The sequence below is a fragment of the Pteronotus mesoamericanus genome, unplaced genomic scaffold (assembly GCF_021234165.1).
Source record: "Pteronotus mesoamericanus isolate MK-2021 breed Mesoamerican mustached bat unplaced genomic scaffold, CSHL_Meso_final contig_82, whole genome shotgun sequence".
Taxonomy (NCBI): domain Eukaryota; kingdom Metazoa; phylum Chordata; class Mammalia; order Chiroptera; family Mormoopidae; genus Pteronotus; species Pteronotus mesoamericanus.
This window is the reverse complement of record NW_026555265.1, coordinates 12006213-12025490: the sequence shown is the minus strand read 5'-3', so window position 1 is coordinate 12025490 and position 19278 is coordinate 12006213. Positions and strand designations below refer to the sequence as shown.

At 37.5% G+C, this 19278-nt stretch overlaps 1 protein-coding gene across 3 annotated transcripts in view; it reads left to right on the top strand.

Annotated features, from left to right (window-relative positions):
- Nucleotides 1-19278, top strand: part of PLSCR4 (phospholipid scramblase 4) — an 84393-nt gene that overhangs the window by 43050 nt on the left and 22065 nt on the right. For 2 of the 3 annotated variants that reach the window (XM_054585167.1, XM_054585166.1), the window contains exons 4-9: nt 4138-4373; nt 7390-7432; nt 8544-8770; nt 11219-11380; nt 12679-12837; nt 13967-14525. In XM_054585167.1, coding sequence (XP_054441142.1) covers nt 4138-4373; nt 7390-7432; nt 8544-8770; nt 11219-11380; nt 12679-12837; nt 13967-14014 — 875 coding nt within the window. In that variant the 3' untranslated portion in view covers nt 14015-14525. Of the gene's footprint in view, nt 1-4137; nt 4374-7389; nt 7433-8543; nt 8771-11218; nt 11381-12678; nt 12838-13966; nt 14526-19278 lie in introns of those variants that run through there. The other variant, XR_008530114.1, reaches the window with a different exon arrangement.

Genomic DNA, 19278 nt, shown 5'->3' with positions numbered 1-19278 from the left:
AGAGTCACCATCTGACATCATCAGAGGGAGATCCAGAAAGAAGGAACAGTGGTCTCTTACCATTGAAGTTCACACCACAAAGTCAGGAGATCAAGACAGACCAATTCAAGAAGCAGAAACAAAAAAGAAGTCTCACAAGTAACACCCTCTAGTTGAAGGGAAAGGAGGAATCCCCAGAAAGAGAACTAAATAAAATGGAAGCAAGTAGACTATCAGATATTGAGTTCAAAACGATGGTTCTAAGGAAGCTCAAAGAGCTCAGTGAGCTCAGAGGGAATTACAAAAAACTACAGGGAAAATATTAGGAACTTACTGCAAACTATATCACCATGAAAAAGGACAGAAACTATCAATAAGAGACAAGAGGAAATGAAGAATACAATTTTTGAATTGAAGAACAGAGTAGAAGGAATCAAAATCAGGCTAGATAAAGCAGAGGACTGAATCAGTGAGCTGGAAGACAAGGCAGAAAAAAGCTCCCAGAAAGGGGTAGAAAAATGAAAAAAGACTCAAAAAGATTCAAGAGGCATTTATGGAAATGCAGGACAATCTGAAATGTAATAATATCCATATAATAGGGATACCAGAAGGAGAAGATGATGAAGAAGGGATGGAGAACCTGTTTGAAAAAGTAATGATGGAAAACTTCCCTAATTTGAGGAGACAAAAAGTCACACAAGGCCAGGAAGCACAGAGGGTCCCATTCAAGAGGAACCCAATGAGGCCCACTCCAGGACACATCATAATTAAAATGGCAAATATCAAAGATAAAGAGAGAATCCTGAAGGCAGCATGGGAGAAAGAGGTAGTAACATATGAGGGAACTCCAGTACACCTAGCAGCTGATTTCTCAAGAGAAACACTATAAGCCAGAAGGGGATGGCAAGAAATATTCCAAGTGATGAAAAAGCAAAGGCCTGCAGCCAATACTGCTCTATCCAGCAAAGCTCTCAATTAAAATGGAGGGAAAATAAGGAGTTTCCCAGACAAAAGAAGGCTAAAAGAATACACCTCCACCAAACCTGCATGCAAAATAATGCTAAAGGGACCACTTTAAAAATATGAAGAGAAAGAGTCTATGAATACCTTGTTCCTTTGACAGTCACCAATACTTGATATTACCAATATTTTTAATACTTATTAATCTGATTGTGACAATGATGTGTTATTTTAATTGTTACTTCATTATTTGCTGAAACTAAAACTGTTTTTGTAAATTCCTTGCCTCTTTCTATTATTTTTAAAGGGCTTTAAAGGATTTTTTGGTATTCTTTATGCATTTTTTGATTAAATGTTTATATAATTTTTTCCCTAAAAACAGAACAAAAACTGTTAACCCTTTTTTAGATGTGCTGGAAATACTTTCCTATTCTATCACTTGTCCTTTAACTTTTTTTTATGTATATTACTGTATAGTCTTAAGTGTTTAATATAGTCATATTGTCAATATATTACTTTATAGCTTCTGGGTTTGAAGATTTTACTTCAGGGTAAGAAAAATATTATTTTGTATTTTCTCCTAGAACTGCTTACATTTTACATATTGATTTTTATCTCATCTGAATATTTGGTGTATAATGTGTGAAATAGGGCTCTATATTTGTTTTATTTCATGTAATAGTGGTTCATGCACCTTATTTGTTGAATAAGCCTTATTTTCCCTATTGATTAAAAATATCAATGTAGTCATATATTGTTAGATATATACATTTGTTTCTAGAATGTTCATTTTATTTCATTGATCTACTTCTGTGCATTGATTATTTCTGTGCTGGTGTCATATTATTTTAATTGCTGAGACTTTATAATGGATTTAAATTTTTTAGTATTTGATAATGTATCTTGACATTTAAAATAAATAAATAAATAAATAGAATCAATCTGCATTTAAGAAAAAAGAAAGAAAGAAAGAAAGAACTCCTACCTTTTGTGACAACATGGATGGAACTGGAGAATATTATGCTAAGTAAGATAAGCCAGTTGGTGAAAGACAAATACCATATGATCTCACCTATAAGTGGAATCTATTCCACAAAATAAACTAACAAACAAAATAAACCACAGGGATGGAAACATGGAGCAGACTGAAAGTGACCAGAGGGGATGGAGACGGAGGACAATGGTAAAAAGAAGGGGAAGAGACTAGGCAAAGAACATGTATGAATGACCCATGGACATGGACAACAGTGTGGGAATTGCCTGTGGGTATGGGTAGTGTCGGTGGGATGGGTGGAAGAGGGCAAAAGGGGAAAGATTGAGACAACTGTCATAGAATAAACATGATTTTTAAAAAAGAATTAAAAAGAAATAAGGAATGACCTACAAATGGGCTTGTAGGAAACTTTTGGGATGTGGGAAATGTTCTTTATTGTGGAGGGAGTTGCATGACTATAATGTGGCAGGAGGCAAAGCATTGTGGGGAGTGCTGCGGTAGAGCGTGGGGCTCCTGGATCTGAGGGTTACTGTCTGGAGCCAGCTTCGGAGGGAGCGAGGCTCTGAAGCCTGCAGAGCCTGTCCTGGGGTTGTCATGGATGGGGGGAATAAACACATGTCATCGCAAACACTTCTCTGTTTGCCAGGAGAGGGGGCATGGCTTTTCCCTCTAGGGGAGAGAAGGCCCCAAGCCCCCATGTCCAAAGGCTGTTATTGAGAACCATATGCACAGGGGTATGGATGCAAAGCTCATCAATCAATGTCAAAAAGCTATGTTTACAGAAAACAAATAGAGATCATAGATAACAATAGGAAGAACACAAGACATCTGCCTCAGGTCAGGGTCTATGAGTAATGTAAATCTCCTTCCCAGTATGAGCTGGTTATCGTCACTTTTGAGGGAAGAACAAGCATGTTTAGAGGAACTTACTCTTACACCTGATTGTCCCTGGGAACTGTCCAATCTAGTTTAGGGCTGTACCTGCCTTTAGTATTGTTTCAAGTCTGAGCCAGGTAGGCAGGGCAGAGCCGCCATGAGATAAGGAGATTTCTTTCAAATAGAATGAAGACTCCGGCCATGTCCAAGCCGAGCTGAGGGGTGTGGACCTTTTTGCCCTTTCTTCATGTCCCCCAAATCCTTGTCCTGCTGTCCTTACCAGCTGATGTCTGGCTTAGGTTTTCCCTCCTCTTGAGAGAACTTACCCGTCATCAACAACCAACCATCACAGGGGCAAGCAGGGTGATGTGAGGGAGACAGGGGCTGTGCCCCTGCCAGGGGGACAGGTTTTGTCTCCTCAGTGGACTGTTTTCCCAAGGCCTCCTTGATTAGCTCCAGCCTTGGGGCCCACTTGCCTGCTGGCCCACTTGCCTGGTCCCTTTCCTGCCGGCCCACTTGCCTGGTCCCTGAAACCAGGTGAGGCTTCCCAACAGTGTAAATTTGTGAAAAATCAGCTGTATACCAACAATGGGTGACTTATACTAAATGTAAACTGTATCACAATTATCCAAAAAAAAGCGTTGCAATAAATCCAAAATTAATTGCATATAAAAAAGAGTAAGATAAAAGAAAGAAAAAAAGAATGCTACAACATGGATGAACCTTGAAAACATTATGTCATGAGAAAGAAACCAGACACAATGGATACATGTCATGAGATTTCATTTATATAAAATATCTACAAGGCTGTAGAGACAGTTGTTCCCAGGGACTAAGGTGCAGTGTGGGCGATAGAGAATGACTGCTAATGGGTGTGAGTGATGAAACTTTTCTGGAATTAGATAGCAGTCATTCAAAGAACCCCTTTAAAGTTAAGTGGACCTTCCTGTCTTTGTGACCTTTAACATAAATTTATGGTGCTAATTATCTGCTAGCCTTGTGCTAACCCCATTACAATCTAGTGAAGTAGGTATATTAATGCTTCAAAAGAGGAACAAACCTAATGCATAGAGAATTTGACATGTTACTCCACATTTTAAACCTTATTTCTATACCTCTGAAATGGGAATAATTATCTCATAAATGAGATGGCATGTAACACTATTACTACAGTGTTGGTAGATGGTACAAACTCAGAAATTGGAACATCTTGTTGTTTTTAAGTGGATGCAATGTAATCCATATTACCTTCATGTAAAAGTCATACTAACTTCCAATATATTGCAGTGTTAATAATATAAAACATTTTCATTTGTTTTTTAACATAGGACCCCCTGGAGCAGCTGTCCCTCCACCTATAGGTTACCCAGGAGGCTTTCCTGTGAGATATTATAGTCAACAGCAGCCCAGTACCTTCCCCTACTGCCAGCCAACTGGTGGCACCTATCCTATTCAGTACCAGCCTGGCAAATATCCGGTGTCAAATCGACCTGCTCCAATAACGTGGATGCCAGGGGCAGCTCGAATGCCAGGCTGCCCTCCTGGCCTGGAATACTTAATCCAGGTACTTCACACAAATCCAATTTATATTTCCTAATGAAGTATGACGGGGAATCCATCAGGAGACAAAAGGCTGAACTGAGTGGATAAAGTGGTGGGTCAGTGATGACAGGTAATCTAGTTTATGAGACTGTAAGAGTGTTGGTATTAGTGTTAGAAATGTGAAAGGAGACTATAGAGTCTAGGCATTTTTTGGTGGGATGAGTATGGTTTTTATAAAGGATAAGTGTTGAATTTTAAGACATTCATGATGTCCTGTTGAAGGCAGTTTAAAAAATATGAATACAAATATAAGAAAAACTATCAAAGATGCTAATCAGGGTGCTGTTTGCTTAGAAATAGAGTTAACATAAAGAAAAGCAATATAAAAAAAACAGAACAGTAAATAGTGAGTGAATTACTGAGTGTCTTAGCCCATTGCCTTTTCTCACCACCCATAGTTTTCATCATCCACCCCGTCATTCCCCAAAACATGCAACATCTATAAAAACAGGGGACCTACCAAAGATACCACTTCAGGTTAAGTTTCAGAGAACCCCTTCACATAGTCCAGTGACTCCATAACTTCCATTTACATAGGCATTCTGGAGCTACCAGGACATCCATATTAGAAATGGGCAATATACCAAGTTGGTGTACCAAATGATATGTTTCCCAAAATCCATATCAAAAACTCAAAAAGATTGCTTAATGAAAATAAAGTAAAGCTAGTATTGGAAATCCCTTAGAAACCACCAAGTCATGTTTTGCTTTTAGAAAAAGAAAGTATTGAAATATATTACAAGTAAGGGACTTGCCAATTCAATATGTGTCTTCCCATATAGCCAACCAAATATTCTTTGAAGTTGGTAAGTTTTTCTTTTCAATTTTATGCAATGATAGAGACTCTGTTAATCATGTACATTGAAAACCATTGGTACAATATTACAGTGTTGATACTTGCAAGCCAGTACAGTTGGATCAGGAAAATTTTGATTTTACATCAACCAAAATTTTTATTAAGTTGTTGTTTTAGCAAAAATAATGACCAAATGCAAAGCCAGTCATTCAGGTAAAGTATTAGTATAAACTCCAATATTATTTTAGAAGCTGATAAAATGTTTATAAGTTAATCAAGTTTAGGAAGTCTTTTTTTATACTCAGTGATAAATAACTGAAATTGTCCTTGGAAATCCAAGATCAGAAGTCATTTCTCTTTTGAAAATGTATAACTTAAATATTGTTCATTTAAATATTAAAAATAGTTTCTCAATTTGTTTTATTACTCTGACTGAAGGTACATTTGCATGTTTCATGAATTCTGTTTTCCTTTTTGGAAATGTTTTGAGTTTAAAAAAAAGTGAAAAAATAAACAAAATAGTTTTGGAGCCAGACAAACCTGGTTTTTATTTCTAGTTCTACTCCCCCCTTACTCTACAACCTTGAATAAGGTTTGTAACGTGCCCAGAATTTTTGGCACACAGAACTCAACCAATAGATGATAGTTGTGTGAATGTTATTAGTTGATGCACCTTGCATGTGAGCAGAAGGCATAGAGCCCATCACCTTCTTTATCATTTTCTTTATCCTAGCCTTTTTGTGATCTCATGTGCAGACAGCTGAATCTCTATCAGGACTATCAAGGCTCTAGTATCCAAAGTAGCAGAATTATATTATTTCTAGAATATTGGCTTGGCCAGTGACTCCACCAGTTGGTTAGAGAGCTGTTCTTTAACAGTCATTGTATCTTATTGGGCAAACGTCTTCCACATTAACAGGCATCGTGTCCTTAGAAAACCTTGCTCAGCAGTGAACGCTTTTACCATGCAGTGAGTATTTTCACTTCTTAATTCTAGATTTTAACATTCTAGATTTTTTGAGGGGTTATAACCCACTGTAGTGGTCACTTTTAATATTTTGTAAAGGATATATGTGGAGACATGGTTTAGACCCCTCACCTGATTATGTTTTTATATAAGAAGAATTTTTGAATGGAAGATTATATGCTGTCTATACCCTCCTATAATCAATCAAATCCCAAAACATTCATATCTAGTTGTTATTTTAAATTTTATTTATCACCACATTCATGTATTTCTCATTAATTAATGTATTCAACAAATATTTGGTGAAATATGGCATGTCAGGCAGTATTCTGGGCACCAGAATTACAAATGATCTAATTATCTATATTATCTAAAATTACATATTTATAATCATTCTCTCCTCAAGGAGGTTTTTTCTCCTCTGCAAGAAAATACAACAGATAACAGGCCCCTTAAACTGCCTTTTTTAAGAGTAGTTCCTAGGTAAAGTTAAGTTTGAAGTTTATTTAATGGTATTTCCAACCTCCCTTATGAATGGATCCCACCCCGGAAAGTTTCCTCTCCTTTGCCCTAATCCTCGTCACATGCTTCCTGCTCTCTCTGACCCCGCCATTACTGAAGTTTGCACCTGGGGAAGGTCTTGGTGTTTAGTACCTCAGGTGAATGAAAAATCAACATGTTAATCTCTCAGAAGTACCTGGAGAATGATATAAAGTTGGACACTCCTGTGTGCAGTAGAGTCTACCTGGCTGATTAACTCTCTTGATGCCACTGATAAAATTGCTTTTTTTATGGCTGGTCCATGTTAAACTGCCCTGAACTTCCTCAGTATTTTTAGTCTGTGGATGACAGGTCAGAGAGAACAGTGAGTAGGGACAGAGCTAGGGAAAACCTGGGTCAACCCAGCTGCTTCTAGATGCTGTTACTGTGGTGGGAGATAATTTTCTGATATTTTAGACAAATGTTTTAGTCTTTCAGTCTACAGTGGAACTGGAGAAAAGTGTGTTTTCTATCTCAATAGCACTAATAACCACTTGATCAGGAGCATATAGGCTTATTCCATGTGATCAAATATTTTTTTCTCTGTTCAGTTTCAAAAAGATATTTTGGTATTAACTGATACATTTTAATACCTATCTCATCAGTTTTTCAATGCTGATTTAATTTAATTACGATATTTCCATCCTTCCTAATTACTTTGTTCTATCCCAACAGTTGGACAACATACATGTTCTTCAGCATTTTGAGCCTCTGGAAAGTATGTATAATTCAGTAGTGTTTGTCAGTATTTGAACCAGGTAGAAATTTGTATTATCCAATATCTAGTTCCTCGCTTATACTGATCACTTTTTAGTAATTCAGGAAAGTAATAAAGGGAAATAGTTTGTACAGTTTTATCTATTTATATGTCACATGTAAGCTCTTAGACTTGAACAAGATTTACATTTTATGTGGAACTGCTCTACCCTTCACCTGTCCCAGCTCTTCCATGTTAACTTCCCATGGATGACGAATAGGAGCCAAAGTCTAAGTTAGTTAGTTAGGGGCACCAAGGTCAGCTAATCTGTGGCAGAACTGAAAACCTTCTGAGTTCTAGCCCAGTTCCATTGTTTTGGAAGTAGGAAGAAATCACAGTATACTCATATAATGCTTGTTCTCAGTTCATTCTTGAAAGATTACTGGCCCTCATTGTACCAGATCTACACATCCTTTGACCACCACATAGGGCTTTTGACTTTTCTTGGTTTGTTTTCTTATTTGCAGTTCATATTGACCCTGATCACCTCAGCACATTTCATGAGCTGGTTAATTTATGGTCTAATATATAATTTCATTTATATGTTTGCATAATTGTTTTTTGAATTCAGGTACACTAGGAATATTGTTTCAATCTTGATTGTATGTGGAAAAGTTTTTAAAATCATTTTACACTGAACTTTTTAAAAGAAATGTTTTAATTTTTTAAATTATTTAAATACTTATAAACACAAATTATTTTAATATTCTATTCAATCATATATATTTTACATGAAGTTTTATAAAAGTTATTTTGCTTTAAGCCCCTGAAAGGACTTATTTTTTATTTTTTTATTGGAGTATAATTTACATACAATATTATATTAGTTTTAACTATACAACATAATGATTCAACATTTATATTCCTTATGATATGATCATTAGAGTAAGTCTAGTAATCTTCTGTCACCATACAAAGTTACTACGATATTATTGACTATTTCACCTCTGCTGTATTTTACATCCCTGTGACTTTTTTTGTTTTTAATAACTGGAGGTTTGTACCTCGTATTCCTCTTTTTAAGGCCCACTTTACTTCTTATTTAAGATGGTCTTCTTGTTTTATCTTTTAGTGATGACATATTTTGAAACTAATAATAAATATGATATTAAAAACAACCTGGACCAGATGGTTTACATTGTAACTGAAGACACAGACGACTTTACCAGGAATGCTTATCGGACAGTGAGGCCCTTCATCCTCCGGGTCACTGATGTTATGGGCCGAGAAATCATGACAATGCAGAGACCTTTCAGATGCACCTGCTGTTGCTTCTGTTGTCCCTCCACCAGGCAAGAGGTCAGAGCATTGAAGTTTAATCCATTGTTTCTTCCTGATCCAGCTTCTCACTCATGGTTGTGCTCCTTCCAAAACTACACAGTAGGGGGTTTTCACTGGCTATGCATGTCAGAATGCAACAAGATAGTGAGGAGGGAGGAAGCCATGTTGTCTCCCCTAACGAAAATTACACAGGGCTTCTTCCTGTGGGTTTATGCTCTTCAGTGCTAATGGGTGAATCAAGCAAAATTATTTAATAAGTGACCACAATTCTATGAGTTGTGTCTACTGAATTTGAAATTAACTTGTCACTTAGAACAGGACTCACACACATTTATTTAAAGGTATGTATGTATCCTCAGATAAAGTATGCTAAGCTAAACATAGGCTTGTAGAATTAGAAGAGACTTTTAATAACTTCACACTGCCCATCACAACATTGACCTTGGCTATAGGTAAAGAAAGGGTGGCTCAGAAAGATGGAATGCCTGCCAATGGTGTTACACAGGGGAGGTGGCAGTGCTGCAACTGGAACAAAGTCGTTCTGAGTTGTAGTTCGGTTACTGTTCTGTGACCCGTGTAGCTCTAGGAGAGTTGTTTGCTGCAGGAAAGAGAAAAGCAGGGCCCTAACTGGTGTGGCTCAGAGGACTGGGCATCGTTCTGCAAACCCAAATGTCGCTGGTTCGATTTTCCAGTCAGGGTATATGCCTGGGTTGCGGACCAGGTCCCTCTCTGGTTGGGGTGTGCGTGAGAGGCAGCTGGTCCATGTTTCTCTCCCTCTCTTTTTCCCTCCCATTCCCACTCTTTAAAAATAAATGAATTAAATCTTTTTTTAAAAAGAAAGAAAGGAAAAGCAGGTTTGGAGAGGGGCTTAAGAGAATTTGAATTTCAGATATTCCACCTATTTAAATTTGGACAATTTATTTAACCTTTTTGGGCCTCACGGTTGTACTCTGGGCAGAACAATACCCCCTTGATTACTGGGATATTTAAATGATAACTGCAGCATTTACTATAGTAATTTATTTCAGCCCTTTCTGTGCCTTGATTTATTCACCTGTAAAATGAAGATATTAATAGCACCTATCTCATGGGGTTATTTTTTTGAGGATTAAATAGTAAATAAATGTCAACTACTTAACACGATGCCTGAAAGATAGTATAGTGTTTAGTGGGTATTAGCTATTGTTGTCAGATATCTTACTCCTTTAGCATTCTTGTCGTGTGTGTGTGTGTGTGTGTGTGTGTGTGTGTGTGTGTGTGTGTATCCTTACATTTGAGGTGAATTTCCATCACTTATCCTTGATGCTTTTGGTTAGGAAGCATTCTTTGTATTCATGAGTTGGGCTTTATAAATCAAAGCCTGTAAATTCCACCTTCCAAGATCACAGTTACCCAGGACAGAGTAAAGCAAGTCAATATTATAGTCTTAGTCCAATATTTGGAATTTTGTCCCACAACTTTATCTAGATTTCTTGAGTTTGATGTGTTCATGTGTGTATGTGTGTGTGTTTAGTTCTGTGCAGTTTCATGAGCTATAGGGATTCCTATATCCACCACCACAATTCAAATACCAGTTTTATTACCACAAAAAAGTCTTTTGTAACAACATCTCCCTTCCTTCTCTTCATCCCTAACTAGCAACCACTAATCTGTTCTCCAACTGTCATTTCAAGAATGTCATAGAAACAGAATCATATATATGGAACCTCTCAGGACTGTTTTTATTTTTTTTCCAACATAATTTACCTTGAGATTCATACAAGTTATGACATGTATCAATAATTCATTCTTTTTTAGGCTTGAATGTTATAGATTCTTTTAAAACTAATTTATTTGTATGCAAGTTGTTTTATTTATTTATTTATTTTACCTCAGGCCTAAACTTGTATGAAATCACAGTCCTAGAAAGCTATCAAATTTTATGTTTGTATATGTGTGTGCTTTCTATACCCATAACACATTGTTGTTTTCCCAACATAGGGTTTTCAGAATGCTTCTTTTCTGTATTGTTTTCTATTCTAATTGTCATGTCAGAGTTTTAAATATAAGAATTTAGTTTTTATTGTTTTGTGAATTGTGCCAGAAGATGTAAGGCACCTTGATAAGACACAGTGATCATTACAGCACAGAAAGTGGCATGAGCATCAGCATATTTATGTAGGTCCCTTGTCCCCAAGTTCTACAGAGTTGACTCAAAGGAGTTCCCATACACAGCTGAGGAACACCAACCTGGAGAACTGTCCATTATATGATAAATAAGTAGTAACTTTGTTCCAAAGGGGAGTATGACCTCACCTCTCAAGGCTGTTCATTAAAATACAGGCCTAAGAAATAAACCCGGTAAAATAGAAGACTTTTTCCCAGTATCAATTCCCCAGTCTTGAATGGACTAAGAACATATCTAGGTTGTGCCTATGTGCACATGACCTATGTAACACCCTCCTCTCTGTCGTGCCTCATTTGCAGCTGGAAGTGCAATGTCCTCCCGGTGTCACGCTCGGCTTTGTCATGGACCACTGGAACCTGTGTCGGGCAGTATACAGCATCCAAAATGAGAAGAAAGAAACTGTGATGCGCATACGTGGGCCGTGCTCCACCTACGGCTGTGGTTCAGATTCTGTGTTTGAGGTAAACAAACATAAAAATAATGTTTCCACCATCTTTTCTCTATGTGTAATAACAGACTTCAGATTGATTTGGTTTTAGATGATTTTTCATGCAAATGAATAGAGTAATATCAGGAGTTAGCTGGTTGACGTTATATGATTTTCAAATTGTTAGTGGATTGCTTAATGATTTCCAAAATGTGAACTTTATTTTTATGACTTTAGTATTGGTAAAGATAAGAGAAACCATTAAAATATTAATTCTGAGAGCAAATAGCATGACATAATCTATGTATTTTATTCTCAGTTGTATTTAATTAACCATTTTTTATCAAAGATTTCCAAGGTCAGAAAACAGGTCCTGAGTGACGAGAAGTGCCTACCATATCATAGAACATCTGGGCACCCCCAAGGCTGTGCACATTGCTTCTTTGCAGGATAAAAGTCTGTGTCCTCAAGAGAAAAGACAACACTGATAACATGGATAAAAATCATAATAGGTTATAACATTTTCTCAGGAAAAAGAAAAATCTTTTGCTTTTATTTCAATGGATAATCCTATGCATCTGGCAAAGGAGATTTCTAGAAATATTTCCTGAGCTTCTCAGAGTCCTTTCTGAAAGCCTTGCAATTCAGCAAGCTCATCATCTAAAATTGCTCTTTCCAGTATTTCCCATGGCACCCAATAAACTTCTTTTAGTTCTCATTTTACATCACCATGTCATCAAGCATTTATTTTTTAAAAGACCATGTAGAGAAATAGAAAATATAGATAAGTCAAATTCTAGGGGCAGAATCATTCTGTGTGTGGGGTCATTCTGATCGCCAAAAATCAGTATCTAAGAAGAAGCTGAAGTCCTGGATCTTGGCATAATTTAAGAGGAGAGAATCAATTTATTTAGCACACAAACGCTTGAGTGATTATAAGGAGTTTATGAAGTGCAAAAAACCATGTCTTATTGTTTTTGCTCATTTGTTTCCCTGGACTGGAAGAAATCCCCTTCCAATTTCTAACTCCTACCCTTTGCTATAGGGAGAAAAACTTCAGAATCAATTCAAATCATACCTCCCAACTCATCTAAGGACTAAGAAAGAACACTGGCCAGACAACTGTAAGATATACAGATTCTAGCTCAGTTGTTGACCAGTTGCAAGGCATTTAGCCCTTCTTGGCCATAATTTCCTAATTGAAATTATGTTTTAATATATTCATTTCCTGCACTGCATTTGTGCTCAGTGAAGCTGCTCCTAAAATAGAAGAATAAAACATGTATTATAACATTTTTCAGCCATCACACAATCAAATTCTTATCTTTCTAGGTCAAATCCCTTGATGGTGTCTCCAATATTGGCAGTATCATTAGGAAGTGGAATGGCTTGATATCAGCCATGGGCAATGCTGACCACTTTGACATTCACTTCCCATTAGACCTGGATGTGAAGATGAAAGCCATGATTTTTGGAGCTTGCTTCCTCATTGTAAGCCTTTTGTTTTTTAGTTATCTTGAGAGATTTATTCTTTCTGATGAGAAGCAATGTAGTAGAAAGGATATAGCTTTGAAACTAGACCAACTTCTATCTCTACCACCTACTAGTTACGTGTTTTATAAAGTGTTTAATACTTACAAGCTTTAGTCCCCTCATCTATAAAGTGGAGATAAAAATACTTATAATTGCAGGTTATAAATATTAACTAGTCAATATCATATGAATAAAGGGACAGGAGAGTAGAAGATATTAGACATCAGATGGGTGTAATTGTCACCAGTGCATGTTACTGATTGTTCTCACTACTTAAAAATGCAGGTCCTGCCCTGGCTGAGTGGCTTGGTTGGTGGCCCATATACCAAAAGTTTGTGGGTTTTGTACTCAGGGCACATACCTAGATTGAGGATTCCATTCATGGTACAGGAAGCAATAGATGTTTCTCTCACATTGATGTTTTTCTCTCTCTCACTTTTCCACTCTCTCTAAAATCAATAGAAAACATATCCTTGGGTGAGGATTTTTTAAAAAGGCCTGTCCTGTGACTTCTTAATGAAATTAAATAACTCTAAAGTTGATGTCCTTTCCCTCCACTTTACTGCCTCTCTGTCAGTGTACTACTTGGTGTTATACTACTTTTATATGTATTAGGTGCAATTCCCTTGCTGTATTTCTGAGTAATTAGTAGGTAATAGTTGTAAGTAAAGCATAGAAATAAACTTGGTAATATTTACTCTAAAAACTTAATTAACATATTAGAATTGGTATATTTAACATATTTAATATTGATTATCAGGGTTTTGTTTCTTTTAACAATAAAAGTTTAGTTAATTAGTATCCCAAATGTAAAATGTATTGGCTACCAACAGTTTGTAATTGCTGCTCTTTATATTAAGTTATTAGATTTATTTATTTTGACTGGTGTGGGGGACTGCCAGATAAATTATAAAGGATAATAATGTATGCATTATGTCAAATTATGTATTTATATAAATAGAATTCTCTATATATATGTAAATAGGGAGAGGGAGTTTTATGTATCTATCTTTTATTATATACATATATATGGAAACGCACATATATAATTTTTATATATATATATAAATTCTTTTTCCAATTTCAGGACTTCATGTATTTTGAAAGATCTCCAGTGCAACATTCATCAGGATAGATGGACACCGCAAATCACCATTTATGGTTTTAAAAAATTTTTAGAAAGGTTGGCTTGGTCTTATAGTCAACCCTTAATTATCTGCAAACATATTTACCTGCTTTTGAAGATTATTTTAATTTGCTATTAGCTTTGACAGGTAGGCTGCAAATGTAAGAACACAATCTAATGTGTGTTTCAATTGAGTGTCTGTCTCATTGTCTACTTGGTAGAATAGCTCATCCTGAAAAAGCTATGACTCATTAACCAAGTAAATATAGACACAATGAGTTTGAAAACACTTTAATATGTGATAGGGGAAATGAATTACAGAGCTCTCACATTAGTAGGTAATGTTGATCAACACAGCCTCTTACCAAAGGTAGATTTGGTTCGAGTTGAAAACAATGACACCCTTCATCTTTAGAAACAAAAAGGAAGGTAGGCAGAAATATTATATTTTATTGTACAAGGAACATTTCACTTGTGCACATGTATCAGAGCCTCATTTTGTAAAATTTACAAAGATTTCAATGGAAAAATTGATTTTATTATAAAATAAAATTTTTTATCATAAGGTTTATGTTTTCTATGCCTGTTCCCTCATTTGCTAGCATGGACAATCAGGAGCTGCCTTATATATGAAGACAAAGTCAGACTGTCAGGAAAAAAAGTTTACTAGGGCCACAGACACTCTAGGTATCTTAGCAACTTAGAGACATCAATGCCCTTATAAAAAGCTTACATTTAATACATTATGTTCTCTTGGTCACAGATGCCTTACATATTAAATATTTTTGGCCAAATCTTTAAGGTTGCCAATTGAGCAGTTATATCTTGTTTGATATAACACAGAAGAGATAGCTGTTTCCTTTCAAGTAGATCCCTGATAATCACTGTGCTGTTTTAATTGCAAGAATTGGAGAAAGCCTTATAACCACAGACAGACAGAAGAAACCACTTTGCCTCAATGTGACTTGTAGGGAGTGCAGAGGAGGTGCAAGAGGGCTGGCTGGGTTCCCAAGGGTGGCAGCTGAAGATCCAGAGGGATATTTCAGCAGCGAGTGGAGTTCCCTTATAAAGTGTAGGTCTTAACCCCAAACTGAGCTCCCCAGCCTACAACACCAGAGCTGGAAAAGAACCCAGATAACATCCAGCTCTGAAAAGCAGATCTGCCAGGGAGAGATGGCTGGAGGCTCCAAGAGACTCTTACAGGGTCAACACAAACTCTTGTTTGCAGCCACTTACCTTGGGCTCCAGCAGAGGGAGGGCAGAGTGGACTAGAGACATGTAAGGAGAGCCTGGGGATGGTGGCTGTATGGAGAGAACTGAAAGAACAGCCACCAGGATCCCTGTGCTGAGTCATTCCTCGTACTGCAGGACCAATCTTTCTCAGGCAGAGCACTCCTCTCCACATGACATTTGCCTAAGAGGAAGCAAGAGCTCTGCCTGCAGGAATTACTCTGCCCTGCTCTGTGGAGCTTAAGACAGGCTGCTGATTATAGCTTGATTAATTTAACAACTAATTAGTTTAATGGATGACTAGTTTAGCAACTAGAGTGGAAAATACAGAAGCAGCAGCCGAAATGGGAAGACAAACAGAACCAAAATGAAAGAACAGACTTCCAGTCAAAATGGTGGTGTAGGGAGACATGGCTCACCTCTTTGACAGCTGCATCAAAATAAAATTAACATATAGAGCAACCATCACTCAGGAACATCATAAATTGAGCTGAATAGAAGTCTGACAACTACAGAATTGAGTTGAATGGAAGTCTGACAACTATGGAATTAAAGGAACCATATCCATCCAATCTAGTAGGAGGTTGCAGACATGGAATGGGCTGGTTCCACATTCACATGGATAAAAATTCAGGAGGGCTATCTCAGGAGCGAGGAGTCCCAGACCCACACCAGGCCCCCTAGCCCAGGATTCCAGTGCTGGGAGGATCAGTCCCCAAAACTTCTGGCTGCAAAAACCAGCAAGGATTGAATCTGTGGAAGAAACTTCTAAAGTCCCAACCAGTTCCTCTGAAAGAACCCACAGATGACCTCACCTATGCACTCAGTCTCTCTGAGCTCCAGCACCGGGGTAGCAGCTTGAAAGTCACCAGTGGTATACAGGGAGAAACTGAAGTGTCTGACATCAAGACAAGCAGAGGCCATTGTCCCTTTAATAAACCCTCCCACCATAAAGCTGGCAAGCTGGTGCCATATCTGAGACTTCATCAACCTGCCTGACACCATTTGACCCACCTTGGATATCCCCAGAGGCTCTGCCCAACCCAACATACAGGTCCACCCAAACTGCTTTTCCATAAGAATGGCTGGTCTTGGCTCCTAAATCCTAACAAACAAGCAACAGCTGGCTTCAGTGAGCCCTAGGAGCAGTCAAATTAGATTCACAGCTTGGCTTCACCTGGGAATCTCCAAGCCCAGCATAAGCAGTAGCCATCTCACATTGCTTTAGGGCTTAGGCAGGGTGCCCCACAAAAAACACAGATGGGGGATGACCTTAGCCTGCATCACCTGGGAAACCCCAGGGACAGCATACCCAGTGGACAGCTACAGACCATGCCAGAGCACCACCACCCAGTCCCTGTACAACTGATCCTCCACAGACTGTAGAAGTTGGTTGTCAGTGTTCATAACCAGTTCTTGCAGCTGACTGGCCTGGGTAAATCCCTACCATTGACCTGACAACAGCAACCAAGTCTCAACTACAGGAGGATGGTGTACTCAGCCTGCAGGAAGGGCACACCTTGAGTACCCATCTTGGGTGATAGGGGAGGCTGTGCCACTGGACCCTGTAGGACACCTACTATATTAGGCCACACTACCAAGACAGAGTCAAAGCAGCTCTATCCAATATGTAGAAACAAACACAGGTAGACTGCAAAAATGAGGAGACAAAGAAATATGGCCCAAATTAAAGAACAGGTAAAAATTCCAGAAAAAGCTGAATGAAATGGAGATAGGCAATCTATCAGATACAGAATTCAAAATACTGGTTTTAAGGATACTCAAGGAACTTAGTGAAGACTTCAATAGCACAAAAAAGACTCAGCCAGAAATAAAGGATACACTAATTGAAATAAAAATGATTTATAGGAAAACAACAATAAAGTGGATGAAGCCAGGAATCAAACCAATGATTGGGAACATAAGGAAGCAAGAAACGATCAGTCAGAACAACAAAAAGAAAAAATAATCCGAAAAAATGAGGATACTATAAACAGCCCCTGGGACAACTTCAAGATGTCCAACATTCACATCATAGGGGTGCCAGAAAGAGAAGAATAAAAACAAGAAATTGGAAATCTATCTGAATAAAGAATGAAAGAAAACTTCCCTAATTTGGTGAAAGAAATAGACATACAAGTCCAAGAAGCACACAGAATCTCAATTATGATAGATGAAGAGACCCACTCCAAGACACCTCATAATTAAAAGGCTGAAGGTTAAAGGTAAAGACAGACTCTTAAAAGCAACAAGAGAAAACAAGTTAGTTGCCAGGTGGTTGCCTAATGGGAAGGGGATGGGAGAGAATGGGTAAAGAGGTAAGGGGATTAAGAACTACAAATATATAGTTACAGAATAGCCATGGGGTTGTAAATTATCGTATAGGAAATAGAGTAGCCAAAGAACATATGCATGACCCTAGACATGAACAATGGTGGGGGGACTTCCTGAGAGACTAGGGGGTACTGGGTGGAGGCAGGCAAAGGGGGATAAATCAGGACAACTGTAATAGCATAATCAATAAAATATAATTTAAAAAATAAAACCCTACATCTAAAAAAAAAAAGAAAGAACAAGAAAATTCTCCAAAAGAACTAGATGAAATAGAGGCAAGCAATTTATTAGATAAGGAGTTTGCAGGGGGGTCCAACCTTTTGACATCTCTGGGCTACACTGGAAGAAGAAGGGTTGTTTTGGGCAACACATTAAATATGCAAACACTAATGAAAACTGATGAGTAAAACAAAAGGTTTAAGTAAATTTACAATTTTGTGTTGGGCCAAATTCATAGTCATCCTGGGCTGCATGCAGCCCAGGGGTTGTGGGTTGGACACCCCTGGTATAGAGTTATGATTATAAGGATACTCAAAAACATCAAAAAAAGACATAGAAACCATTAAAAAGGATCAATCAGAAATAAAGAATGCAATACCTGAAATAATATACTAGAAGGAATAAACAGTAGATTAGATGAAGCAGAGGATTGCATCAGTGATTTGAAAGACAAAGTAGAAAAAAAACAACACAAGCACAGCAGTAAAAAGAAAAAAGAATTTAAAAAATGAAGAGAGCTTAAAAAACATTTTGGATGTGAAGCAGAACAACATCCACAATGGGATACCAGAGGGAGAAGAGAGTGAGCAAGGGATTGAGAACCTATTAGAAGAAACAATGACTGAAAATGTCCCTAATCTGATAAAGGAAAGACACACAAGTCCATGAAGCTTAGAGAGCCCCAAACAAGTTGGACCCAAAGAAGCCTACAGGGAGACAATTAAAATGACAAAGCTTAAAGACAAGGAGAGAATCCTAACAGCCACAAGAGAAAAGAAGGTTGTTACCTACAAGGGAGCACCAATTAGACTGTCATCAGAAACATTTCAGGAAAGAAATGAATGGCATGAAATATTCAAGGTGATGAAAAGCAAGGATCCACAACCAAGGCTACTTTACCTAGCAAGGTTATCATTTAAAATCAAAAGAGAAATAATGAGCTTCTCAGACAAGAAAAAGCTAAAGGACTTTGTTAATACCAAACCAGTACTGCAACAAATGTTAAAGCACTTGCTATAAGAAGAAAAGGAGAAATAAATTTAAACAGAGGAAAACAGTCTAACAATAAAATGGCACTATGTACATACCTATTAATAATCACCTTAATGTAAATGGCTTAAATGCTCCAACCAAGAGACATAGGGTAGCTGAATAGATAAGAAAACAAGACCCACATATATGCTGCTTCTAGGAGACCCCTCTCAGATCAAAAGATACACACAGACTAAAAGTACAAGGATGAAAAAAGATATTTCAAACATACGGAAAAGGCAAAAAAGATGGGGTAGCAGTACTTATATCCAACAAAACAGACTTTAAAACCAAGGCTATATAAGAGGCAAAGAAGGACACTACATAATGATAAAAGGAACATTTCACAAGAGGCTATAACCCTAGTAAACATTTGCACACTTAACATAGGAGCACCTGCTATATGAAGCAAATCTTAATGGATATAAAAGGAGAGACTGACAGAAATACAGTCATAG